Source organism: Nerophis lumbriciformis, linkage group LG25 (assembly GCF_033978685.3).
Source record: "Nerophis lumbriciformis linkage group LG25, RoL_Nlum_v2.1, whole genome shotgun sequence".
NCBI classification, from domain to species: domain Eukaryota; kingdom Metazoa; phylum Chordata; class Actinopteri; order Syngnathiformes; family Syngnathidae; genus Nerophis; species Nerophis lumbriciformis.
In genome coordinates, this window is record NC_084572.2 from 29,281,213 (window position 1) to 29,294,302 (window position 13,090).

The 13,090-nt window shown below is 36.7% G+C and overlaps 1 protein-coding gene across 1 annotated transcript in view; it reads left to right on the forward strand.

The window, feature by feature from the left end:
- Positions 1–11,812: 11,812 nt before the first annotated feature.
- LOC133622031 (protein disulfide-isomerase) overlaps positions 11,813–13,090 on the forward strand; it is a 22,441-nt gene continuing 21,163 nt past the window's right edge. The window contains exon 1 of the mRNA XM_061984558.1: positions 11,813–11,995. Coding sequence (XP_061840542.1) covers positions 11,818–11,995 — 178 coding nt within the window. The 5' untranslated portion in view covers positions 11,813–11,817. The remainder of the gene's footprint in view (positions 11,996–13,090) is intronic.

Below are 13,090 nucleotides of genomic sequence, written 5' to 3' on the forward strand. Positions count from 1 at the left end.
TCAGCTCCTTCGCAAAGTCTGTTTTGTGTCTCTTAAAACTGACTTTTTAGAAAACGGGCACAGTTATACTGTTTTAGTAAGGTATTGATATCATATCATATCTCCGTAAAACTGTTTTGTTGCATCAAACCCAACTGCTAGTGGTAAAAAAATACTTAGGACCTGGTTTAAATCCTAGTTTACGGTCAAAGTAGGGTCTGTATTTGATTGGGTTTCGGTCAAAAGTCTGAAAATATTCAACCACGTCTGCCTCACCTGTTCACAAGAGTACGATTGTGTAGGGTTGTGTCCATTGATTGGTCCGCAGATATTACGATGTTGTGTTCCGTGCTGTAGGACTGTACTACATGTGATGTTTGATGGAATGGCTAATTTCTAGTGAAGTGATGTTAGGTAATTTACCCGCCGCCACACCTACGTGATGTTAGGTAATTTAACCGCCGCCACACCTACCGATGGAATCTGATGAAGGTTTCCCGACTTACCAATGAACTGAAGTGTATGGCTTGGAACTAAGACTTTGGTTTCAGCCTGTCTTTAATTTTGTAATCAATAGTTCCTACGTAACCGGAAAATGTGCTGATGCACCCTATGGTTCCGACGTACGATCAAGCCATGCCGCCATCTCCGGCTTTGGCCGTGGAAGAGCCTAGCGCTAGTCCTCCACCGTCTTATTACACTTCAATTGCCGGCCCACCTCCACCCTACGAAGAGACGGGTAAGCTACCATCTTTCCACTCTTTGTTTACCTAGTTAGCTCTTAGCTGTTTGTCTTTTTTTTCTGTCCAGATTCGAACTCTGTCTCCTTGATGCCAATCATCAGACCTTCTGGTGTTATAATCCATCAGCCTACATTTGGTACGAAACCTTCACCCCTTCATACCCTGTGGTGTTTTTCCCAATTAAAAAAAAAGTATAGGGGCTAATGGATCCCAAAACATAAAAAAGTCTAACTGTAATGCAAACTCTAGCATGCCGACAGTTGGAATGCAGCAAGTACCAAGTTATATGACTCAGAGGCATATATGCATGCAAAACTAGCTAAAAAAATAGCATTTTATTGTTAGAAAGGTAGCATGCAAACAGTTAGCACATGTCATGTACCAAGTTATATGACTCTCAGGTGTATGGCAGCAAAGTAGGCAAAAAAAGAGTTTGCATGCTAACGTGTTGGCACATGCCATGTACCAAGTTATATGACTCTGAGGTGTACAGCAGCAAACTTGGCTAAAAAAAAGTTAGCACATGTCAAGTACATGTCAAATACCAAGTAATATAACTCTGGGGTAAATGGTTACAAAATTACCCAAACAAGTTAGCGTGTGTCACGTACCAAGTTATATGACTCAGAGGCATACACATGCAGAATTAGCTGAAAATGCTAGCATGCTAATCTTAGCAATTAGCACACGTCAAGTACCAAGTTATATGATTCTAAGGTGTAAGGGGGCAGAATGGACAAATTAGTTAGCATGCTAACCTTGGGATTCTCTCAGTTGGCATACATCACGTACCAAGATATATGACTGTGAGATGAAAGGCAGAATAATCGGTTTAATGCTACATGCTACATTAGCATATGTCAAGTACCAAGTTAGACCACTCTGGGTATTGGGTTAAAAAAATTAGCAAAAAAAAGTTACCATGTGTCATGTAACAAGTTATAAGGTCCTTAGCTTTCTGGAAATGTGGCCCCCAAAACAATTTAGTTGAATAGCCCTGCTCTAAGGTGTGCTACTTCAAAAGTGGCTAAAATGATAGCATGCTAACGTTACCATGGCATGCAGACACTAAGAATGTGTCAAGCACCAAGTTATATGATCCTGACGGGAACGGCTGCCAAATAAAATTGGCATGCTAATATGCTAACTGTCAGGTATTTTTTTTTTTTTTTTTTTTTTTTTTTTTTTTTTTTTTTTTAGCCTTTATTTAACAACTGTCAGGTTCAAACACTGATGACATCTATTAAACAAGACAAGAACTGGACTGTACTCTTTGTACAGTCTCACCACGCTCTGGCAAAAGATTGTACGCCTCCTCTTTTATTTGGACTTTCCCTGATTACATGGCAAAAGCTGTTTCTAAGAGACGGGGGTCATAAACAGCCATCGCCTTTGATTACAAACAGTTCAAAGAAAAGGTTGGTTCAAAGAAAAGGTCGTAAAACAGTTCAAAGAAGAGGTCGCCTGGAGGGGAGTCTGGTCCTGCTTCCTTTCCGCTTTGTAGTTGTTGGGTCAAAACAAAATCTTTCTAAAATTGGCATGCTAATATGCTAACTGTCAGGTATTTTTTTTTTTTTTTTTAGCCTTTATTTAACAACTGTCAGGTTCAAACACTGATGACATCTATTAAACAAGACAAGAACTGGACTGTGCTCTTTGTACAGTCTCACCACGCTCTGGCAAAAGATTGTACGCCTCCTCTTTTATTTGGACTTTCCCTGATTACATGGCAAAAGCTGTTTCTAAGAGACGGGGGTCGTAAACAGCCATCGCCTTTGATTACAAACAGTTCAAAGAAAAGGTTGGTTCAAAGAAAAGGTCGTAAAACAGTTCAAAGAAAAGGTCGCCTGGAGGGGAGTCTGGTCCTGCTTCCTCTCCGCTTTGTAGTTCTTGGGTCAAAACAAAATCTTTCTGTGGATTACAATACATCAAAGACACAGAACACCCTCATGTTGCTTCCCATCCTACACAGTGGAGTTTTACAAGCCTTCTTCTTGGTAGGATCAAAGACAGCTTTTGTCTTCTCGCCGGGAACTCATGGCAACACAAAGTTTTGTGATAACTTGGATACAATTATTCTGACTCTAGCATTAGCATGCTAACAGTTACAATCTGTCAAGTACCAGGTTATATGACCTTAAAGTGAACGGCTATAAAATTGGCTTACAAAGTATGTGTAAAGCACCAAGTTGTTATGACTCTGTGGTGTACGGCTGCAAAAATTTCCAAAAAAAAGTTAACATGCTAACGTTAGCAATTTGATGAGTTTTCGTGCATGTTAAGAGTCTCAAAACGGCGTCAAAACGCATAGAATAATAATAATAGATTGCAAATTTAATACGGCCTTCGCAGCTTTGGCTAAAACCAGTTGATTTTTATTTCTGCTGATATCCGCATCTGCCTCTCTGTCTTTGGATGGCAGTCAGTGTGAGACAACAGCAACAACAACAACAACAACAACAACAACAACAGGCGACGGTGGCGTCTCAGCCGGGATCCTCGCAAACAGACTCCACGGGCGGTCTGGTCGATACGCCTGGTCCCGTACGCTGCCCACATTGTCGCAACGACGTCACCACGAAAGTCAAACAAAGACCGGGAAGAAGGGCCTACACCTTGTGCTCCGTCCTCACCTTTTCCGGGTGAGAGACGTCGCTGCCGAACACGCTAACACGCTAACATATTTCATGACTGGAAATTCTACCTTTTTGTGTTTTTTCTCATCCAGATTGGTTTGTGGTTTCTGTCTGATTCCGTTTATGATAGGAGACTTCTGGGACGTCCATCACTACTGTCCACAATGTGGAAAACAACTATACGTCTACCACAAATCTTAACCACGAGGATGTGCTTTATCGTCACTTTTATGGAACTTTTATTTATTTTGCAAAAAAACAGTGCAGCAATTTCAAAAGCCCCAATGGCAGATAATAAGGGATAAGATGTTATTAAACTAAGTATTAGAAATGTTTATTCCTGCAATATATTGTCTTATCTCCAATTGATTGTGGATATTTATTTTTAAATATATAATACTGTACTGAAAATCATTGTGAAAAATATCTCATACAAAAAAAGACTTCTAAACACCTTACCTTTTGTAAAAATGCTACATTTTATTGCTGAAAATAAAAAACAGGTGAAATACACGATTTACACGTAGAAAAAGAAAATCAACTAGATGAGGCAATTCCTGAAGGAACCTACTCTCTATTTTATGCTGCTGCTGTCACATATACTGTATATACTGTAATATTGTACATGGTCATTGGTATATATTGTACATATGTTATAGACATAATATAATATATATGTATATATATTATTCTGTACACATATTATGTCTATACTTGTATATATGTTAGATTTTTTATCGCTATATTAGTCTATTTATACCTGCATTGTCCTTTCCATCCTTACACTTTCCATCATTGTAACTGAGCTACTGTGTTGAACAATTTCCCTTGTGGATTATTAAAGTTTGTCTAAGTCTAAGTCTAAGTGAATGCTCCAATGCTAAAGTTGAACTGAAATGCTGACAAAATGTAGTATGAATGTATAATAGTTTGAATGTTGGAATGGTTTGAACGTTAAAGAGTATGAATTTCCAGGAAAACCGTAATTTGGTTTGGAACTTGGGGAAGTGTTAGTTGGATGAGTGGAATGTGTTGATGTTGAAATGGCTTTATTAGGTTGAAAAAATTTAGGAATTGTGCAACTTGGAAAAATGTCTCATTCATTTCAATGGGAACTTCCTGGAAATTTGGGAAATTTGGGAATTTTGGGAAAAGCGGGATTTTTTTTACAATGATTAGGAGCATGAAGGAGCAGGGACGGCGTGGCGCAGTGGAAGAGTGGCCGTGCGCAACCCGAGGGTCCCTGGTTCAATCCCCACCTAGTACCAACCTCGTCATGTCCGTTGTGTCCTGAGCAAGACACTTCACCCTTGCTCCTGATGGGTGCTGGTTAGCGCCTTGCATGGCAGCTCCCTCCATCAGTGTGTGAATGTGTGTGTGAATGGGTAAATGTGGAAGTAGTGTCAAAGCGCTTTGAGTACCTTAAAGGTAGAAAAGCGCTATACAAGTACAACCCATTTATCATTTATTATGAATGTCCTGAATGAGAATAATTGATTGGTGTCGGAATTGTTTAAATCGGTCAAGAAATGTTGAAGTAGTAACACTTTTTTAATAGAAAAATGGTATTACGGAATTTCGGGGAAATCTGGAATTTTTCAAGTTCTTAAACCAACTTGTTTTTTTGTCCTGACTAAGAGGAAAGTTTTGACAGTGGAACGGTTGAAATGGGTTGAAAAATGTGAAAGGAGTCATCGCACTAAAAAAGGTTGGAAATAAGGTTAGGGAAAAAAAGGAATTCCTGGAAATTTGTTGAACATAGAAAAAAGGTTGTTTGAATTTCCAGGATGAGTTCAATGTGTTGAAGGTGGAATGGTTTGAAAATGTGGGAATTGTGGAAGTTTAAAAAAATGGACAAATCATTTTGAATGGGGAAAATGTCCCTAAAAACTGGGAATTCTTGAAAATCATACAATCATCAATCATCAAACATAATTCCTGAACAGGCTGAATATTTTGAAGTTGAAACGGTTTGAATCGGATAAAAAATGTGGGAGTTGTGGAACTTTGAAAAAGTCCTATTCATTTTAATAGGAATTTCATGAACATTTGGGAATTTTGGGAAAAGAGGGAATTTTTGGGAAAATGCCCCAAACAAAAAAAATGAATGTTCTGAATGAGTTTAAGTAGTTGGTGTTGAAATTTTTCAAATTGGTCGAGAAATGTTGAAGTAGTAGCATTTTTAATTGAGAAATTCCTGGAATTTCGGGAAAACCGGGATTTTTTTCCAGTTAAAAAAACAACTATGTTTTTTGTCCTGATTAAGAGGAATATTTTGACGGTGGAACAGAGAGTGTTGAAAAATGTGGAAGTAGTAGTCGACAGAAAAAAGGGTGGAAATAGGGCTTTGGAAAAGCAGACATTTTTTACTTGGAAAAAGGCTACTTTGAATTTCCAGAATGGTGGAATGTGTTGAAGGAAAATGTGGAAAAGGCGTAGGCTTGAAAAATGGCCAATTAATTTTGAATGGGGAAAATGTCCCGGAAAACTGGGAATACTGGGAAATCTGGAATTTTACAAGTTCTTAAACCAACTTGTTTTTTTGTCCTGACTAAGAGGAATGTTTTGACAGTGGAACGGTTGAAATGGGTTGAAAAATGTGAAAAGAGTCATCGCACTAAAAAAGGTTGGAAATAAGGTTAGGAAAAAAAAGGAATTCCTGGAAATTTGTTGAACGTAGAAAAAAGGTTGTTTGAATTTCCAGGATGAGTTCAATGTGTTGAAGGTGGAATGGTTTGAGTCGTTTGGAAAATGTGGGAATTGTGAAGTTTAAAAAAATGGACAAATCATTTTGAATGGGGGAAATGTCCCTAAAAACTGGAAATTCTTGAAATCCTGGGATTTATTTTTTATTATTGAAGGAGAGCACATAATTCCTGAACAGGCTGAATATTTTGAAGTTGAAACAGTTTAAAAAATGTGGGAGTTGTGGAACTTTGAAAAAGTCCTATTCATTTTAATAGGAATTTCATGAAAATTTGGGAATTTTGGGAAAAGAGAGAATTTTTGGGAAAATGCCCCAAACAAAAAAAGTGAATGTTCTGAATGAGTTTAAGTAGTTGGTGTTGGAATTTTTCAAATTGGTCGAGAAATGTTGAAGTAGTAACATTTTTAATTGAGAAATTCCTGGAATTTCGGGAAAACTGGGATTTTTTCCAGTTAAAAAAACAACTATGTTTTTTGTCCTGATTAAGAGGAATATTTTGACGGTGGAACAGTTTAAGTAGGTTGAAAAATGTGGAAGTAGTAGTCGACAGTAAAAAGGGTGGAAATAGGGCTTTGGAAAAGCAGACATTTTTTACTTGGAAAAAGGCTACTTTGAATTTCCAGAATGGTGGAATGTGTTGAAGGAAAATGTGGAAAAGGCGTAGGGTTGAAAAATGGCCAATTCATTTTGAATGGGGAAAATGTCCCGGAAAACTGGGAATACTGGGAAATCTGGAATTTTTCAAGTTCTTAAACCAACTTGTTTTTTTGTCCTGACTAAGAGGAATGTTTTGACAGTGGAACGGTTGAAATGGGTTGAAAAATGTGAAAAGAGTCATCGCAATAAAAAAGGTTGGAAATAAGGTTAGGGGGAAAAAACGGAATTCCTGGAAATTTGTTGAACGTAGAAAAAAAGTTGTTTGAATTTCCAGGATGAGTTCAATGTGTTGAAGGTGGAATGGTTTGAATCGTTTGGAAAATGTGGGAATTGTGGAAGTTTTTAAAAAATGGACAAATCATTTTGAATGGGGAAAATGTCCCTAAAAACTGGGAATTCTTGAAAATCTGGGATTTATTTTTCATTATTGAAGGAGAGCACATAATTCCTGAACAGGCTGAATATTTTGAAGTTGAAACGGTTTAAAAAATGTGGGAGTTGTGGAACTTTGAAAAAGTCCTATTCATTTTAATAGGAATTTCATGAAAATTTGGGAATTTTGGGAAAAGAGGGAATTTTTGGGAAAATGCCCCAAACAAAAAAAGTGAATGTTCTGAATGAAATGGTGTTGGAATTTTTCAAATTGGTCGAGAAATGTTGAAGTAGTAACATTTTTAATTGAGAAATTCCTGGAATTTCGGGAAAACCGGGATTTTTTCCAGTTAAAAAAACAACTATGTTTTTTGTCCTGATTAAGAGGAATATTTTGACGGTGGAACAGTTTAAGTAGGTTGAAAAATGTGGAAGTAGTAGTCGACAGTAAAAAGGGTGGAAATAGGGCTTTGGAAAAGCAGACATTTTTTTACTTGGAAAAAGGCTACTTTGAATTTCCAGAATGGTGGAATGTGTTGAAGGAAAATGTGGAAAAGATGTAGGCTTGAAAAAAGGCCAATTCATTTTGAATGGGGAAAATGTCCCGGAAAACTGGGAATACTGGGAAATCTGGACTTTTTCAAGTTCTTAAACCAACTTGTTTTTTTGTCCTGACTAAGAGGAATGTTTTGACAGTGGAACGATTTAAATGGGTTGAAAAATGTGAAAGGAGTCATTGCACTAAAAAATGTTGGAAATAAGGTTAGGGGAAAAAAAGGAATTCCTGGAAATTTGTTGAACATAGAAAAAAGGTTGTTTGAATTTCCAGGATGAGTTCAATGTGTTGAAGGTGGAATGGTTTGAATCGTTTGGAAAATGTGGGAATTGTGGAAGTTTAAAAAAATGGAGAAATCATTTTGAATGGGGAAAATGTCCCTAAAAGCTGGGAATTCTTGAAAATCTGGGATTTATTTTTTATTATTGAAGGAGAGCACATAATTCCTGAACAGGCTGAATATTTTGAAGTTGAAACGGTTTAAAAAATGTGGGAGTTGTGGAACTTTGAAAAAGTCCTATTCATTTTAATAGGAATTTCATGAAAATTTGGGAATTTTGGGAAAAGAGGGAATTTTTGGGAAAATGCCCCAAACACAAAGAAGTGAATGTTCTGAATGAGTTTAAGTAGTTGGTACTGAAATTTTTCAAATTGGTCGAGAAATGTTGTTAAAAAAACAACTATGTTTTTTGTCCTGATTAAGAGGAATATTTTGACGGTGGAAAAATGTGGAAGTAGTAGTCGACAGTAAAAAGTGTGGAAATAGGACTTTGGAAAAGCAGACATGTTTTACTTGGAAAAAGGCTACTTTGACTTTCCAGAATGGTGGAATGTGTTGAAGGAAAATGTGGAAAAGGTGTAGGCTTCAAAAATGGCCAATTAATTTTGAATGGGGAAAATGTCCCGGAAAACTGGGAATACTGGGAAATCTGGAATTTTTGGGAATTTGTCCAGGGAAAGCCCGCGATTCCTGAATAGGCTGAACAGTTTGATGTTGGAACTGTTGGAATCTCACAGTTGGCATACATCACATACTAAGTTAGAAATATAGTAGAGCTATATACTTATTTAAAGAAGAAATGTCACACCTCTTTTTAACACACCTTATTTTCCGCAGTTGAGTAAATAAACCACTATTTGAAGAAACAGGGGTGCAAAGTCTCCTAGTGCCTTTTACAGGAGTGTGCTTCTTCCTGATTTTGGATCTCAACTTTGACCTTTATGAAGAGCGCGGCATTAAACAATGTGCATTTATTGCTATTAGTGATTGTGTTGATATGAGCAACAGGCAATGATTAGTCAGCAAAGTTAATGAGCTACAAGTCGTGCGATAACAAAGACATTCAAAAGTACCTGCTACACGCACGCACACACACACACACACACACACACGCACACACACACACACACACACACACACACACACACACACACACACACACACACACACACACACGCTCACACTCACACTCACATACATGCTTGTATTTGTTACCTTCCTGAGACCTCTGAAAAATGCCCCCCTCTTTAGGACCACCCTTTCTAGATATACAAAGAAGTGTGTTTACAACATTAATGATATATACATACTATGCAAATATAAAAAAGCTTGAGTTGGAATTTCACAGGAAAAAGGTCACAATTACACAAGAAAAATTTTGGCAGTATTATAATAAAAGTCATAATTTTACTCAACGCAAGTCAAAATTTTACAAGAAAAACTGGATATTTGTACAATTTTATGAAAATAGTCGTACTTACTTGACAAAAGTCACAATTTTATAAGAAAACTTTAAAATGTTGGCAGTATTATAATAATAATCGGAATTGTACCTGGCAAAATTATGACAAAAGTCATAATTTTACAAAAAAAATGTCACTATTTTACAAGAGCAGAAAACAAATTGGCAATATTGTGATAAAAGTCAGAATTTTATATGACAAATGTCACCATTTTGCATTAAAAAGTAATATTTTACATAAAAAAGCAATCATTTTACATAAAAAAGTAATAATTTTACGAGAAAATATTGCAATATTACAGAAACAGAAAGAATATGAGAAATTGTTCCCAATTTTATAAGAAAAAGGTCGACACATCGTGAAAAAAGACTGCTTTTAGTTAATTTATTTTTGGGGGAATTTTTTGTTTGTAATTGGTTTTTAATATTCATTATTTACTTCAAGTTATTACAGTATGTCTCTATACACATATTTTGGCAGTATTATAATAAAAGTCGTAATTTTACTCAACGCAAGTCAAAGTTTTACAAGAAAAACTGAACATTTGTGCAATATCATGAAAAAAGTTGGAATTTTTCTCAATAACAGTCGCAGTTTTACAAGAAAAGCTTAACATATTGGCAATTTTATGAAGAGTCGTAATTTTACTCGACAAAAGTCACAATTTCATAAGAACACTTGCAATATTATGATAATAATCGGAATTTTACTTGGCAAAATTATGACAAAAGTCATAATTTTACTCAAAAAATGTCACTAAAACAACAAGTAAATTGGCAACTTGATAAAAGTCAAAATTTCATATGACAAATGTCACCATTTTGCATTAAAAATGTAATAATTTGACATAAAAAAGTAATCATTATTTTTACGAGAAAATATTGCAATATTACAGAAACAGAAAGAATATGAGAAATTGTTCCCAATTTTATAAGAAAAAGGTCGACACATTGTGAAAAACACTGCTTTTAGTTAATTTATTACTGCTTTTAGTTAATTTATTTTTGGGGGAATTTTTTTTTTGTAATTGGTTTTTAATCTTCATTATTTACTTCAAGTTATTACAGTATGTCTCTATACACATATTTTGGCAGTATTATAATAAAAGTCGTAATTTTACTCAACGCAAGTCAAAGTTTTACAAGAAAAACTGAACATTTGTGCAATATCATGAAAAAAGTTGGAATTTTACTCAATAACAGTCGCAGTTTTACAAGAAAAGCTTAACATATTGGCAATTTTATGAAGAGTCGTAATTTTACTCGACAAAAGTCACAATTTCATAAGAACACTTACAAATGTTGGCAATAATATAATAATAATCGGAATTTTACTTGGCAAAATTATGACAATAGTCATACTTTTACTCCAAAAATGTCACTAGAACAACAAGAAAATTGGCAATAATGTGATAAAAGTCGGAAATTCATTTGACGAATGTCACCAATTTGCATTAAAAAGTAATAATTTGACATAAAAAAAAGGTAATCATTTTAAGAGAAAATATTGCAATATTACAGAAACAGAAAGAATATGAGAAATTGTTCCAAATTTTATGAGAAAGAAGTTAATAAATAAATGATAAATGGGTTGTACTTGTATAGCGCTTTTCTACCTTCAAGGTACTCAAAGCGCTTTGACACTACTTCCACATTTACCCATTCACACACACATTCACACACTGATGGAGGGAGCTGCCATGCAAGGCGCTAACCAGCACCCATCAGGAGCAAGGGTGAAGTGTCTTGCTCAGGACACAACGGACATGACGAGGTTGGTACTAGGTGGGGATTGAACCAGGGACCCTCGGGTTGCGCACGGCTACTCTCCCACTGCGCCACGCCGTCCCTTGTTGACACGTTGTGAGAAAAACACTGCTTTTAGTTATCTATTTATTTTTTGAACTTCAAGTTATTACAGTATGTCTCTATATACATATTTATTTTTATTTTCTTTATTCACTTTGGCCAAAGGAGTCACATTTCAATGTCTTACACACACTTGTTATTACATAAATTGACCAGAGGGGGAGCACTTCAAATTTTTACACACACTTGTTATTTCATATGTTGACCAGAGGGGGTGCACTTTTAAAACCGACCCACAGTCAATTTGAAAAATCCCTCCTTTTTGGGACCACCCTAATTTTGGTAGATTTCACCACCAGGGGTGCAACTGAGACATTCTCTATTAGATGCAATGGTTTTCTGTGCGGGGACCATGATTTCGGTCCTAACTTGTTCACACCTCCTCATATGGAAGGTACCGTATGTTTCCTTGTTGATGTCTCAAGAAGGGTAGGGATACAAGAACACACACACACACACACACACAAACACACACACCTTCGACTTCAGCCACTCCCACCTTGGCTTGCCGCACAGATCCAGTCAACGTCCACTTTTATCCCGAGGCTGAACCGACATGACGAGACCGTCGCTGCTGGGTGTGACGGCCTTCTGTTTCTGCGTCTTTGTTGCCGGCGGGCATCCTGACCAGAATGAGGCCGAGTCCCTCCCGGAGAAGGATGGAGTTTTACAGCTGGAGAAAAGAAATTTCAACAGAGCGCTGAGGAAATACAAACAACTATTGGTGCATTTCTGTAAGTTCTTCTCCAGTATGTATTCATTTGAGTAAAAACCTCAGTCAAAAATGTGCTAGAATCTGTTCAGAACCTAGTAAATCCCAAACGGTATTGAGCAACATTAGAAAAATACGTGTGTGTAACTCCGCCCCCTTCACACTGTTCTGGGGGATCAAACCAGGGTCTGCAGATTAAGAGTCGAGAGTGATTGGAGAAGTCTAAAGCCGAAGTTGTCTTGAATGTAAAGTTCATTTCTGGTCCTGTCATCCTCGTCCGGACAGAAGGATGCAAAATTAGCTAAATTTGCTAAAAAGCTTAGCATGTGTCAAGTACCAAGTTACAGTAAATGATTCTGAGGTGTACGGCTGCAAAATTAGCTAGAAAGGTTAGCATGTGTCATGTACCAAGTTATATGACTCTGGGGTGTGCGGCTGCAAAATTAGCTAAAAAGTTAGCATGTGTCAATACGACTCTGAGGTTTATGAATGCAAAATTAGCTAAAAAGGTTAGCATGTGTCAAGTACCAAGTTACAGTAAAGGATTCTGAGGTGTACGGCTGGAAAATTAGCTAGAAAGGTTAGCATGTGTCAAGTACCAAGTTATATGACTCTGGGGTGTGCGGCTGCAAAATTAGCTAAAATAGTTAGCATGTGTCAATACGGCTCTGAGGTGTATGGCTGCAAAATTGGCTAAACTAAGGTTAGCATTTGTCAAGTACCAAGTTGTATGACTCTGAGGGGTAGGGCTGCAAAATTTGCACAAAAAAAAAATGTTAGCATGTGTGAAATACAAATTGTAAGACTCTGAGGTGTTTGGCTGAAACATTTGCTTAAAAATGTAGCATATTTCAAGTAGCAACTATGAATCTGACGTGCACGGCTGCAAAATTAGCTAAAAAAGTTAGCAATGTGTCAAGTATCAAGTTACAGCATATGACTCTGAGGTGTATGCCTGCAAAATTATCTTAAAAATGTAGCCTGTATCAAGTAGCAACTATGACTCTGACGTGTACGGCTGCAAAATTAGCTAAAAAAGAAGGATGACGTGGCAGATCAAATGAGACGTCGGAGACGCTTTACTGAACCAAAAGTTGCTTTATTACAAGCGAGCGTC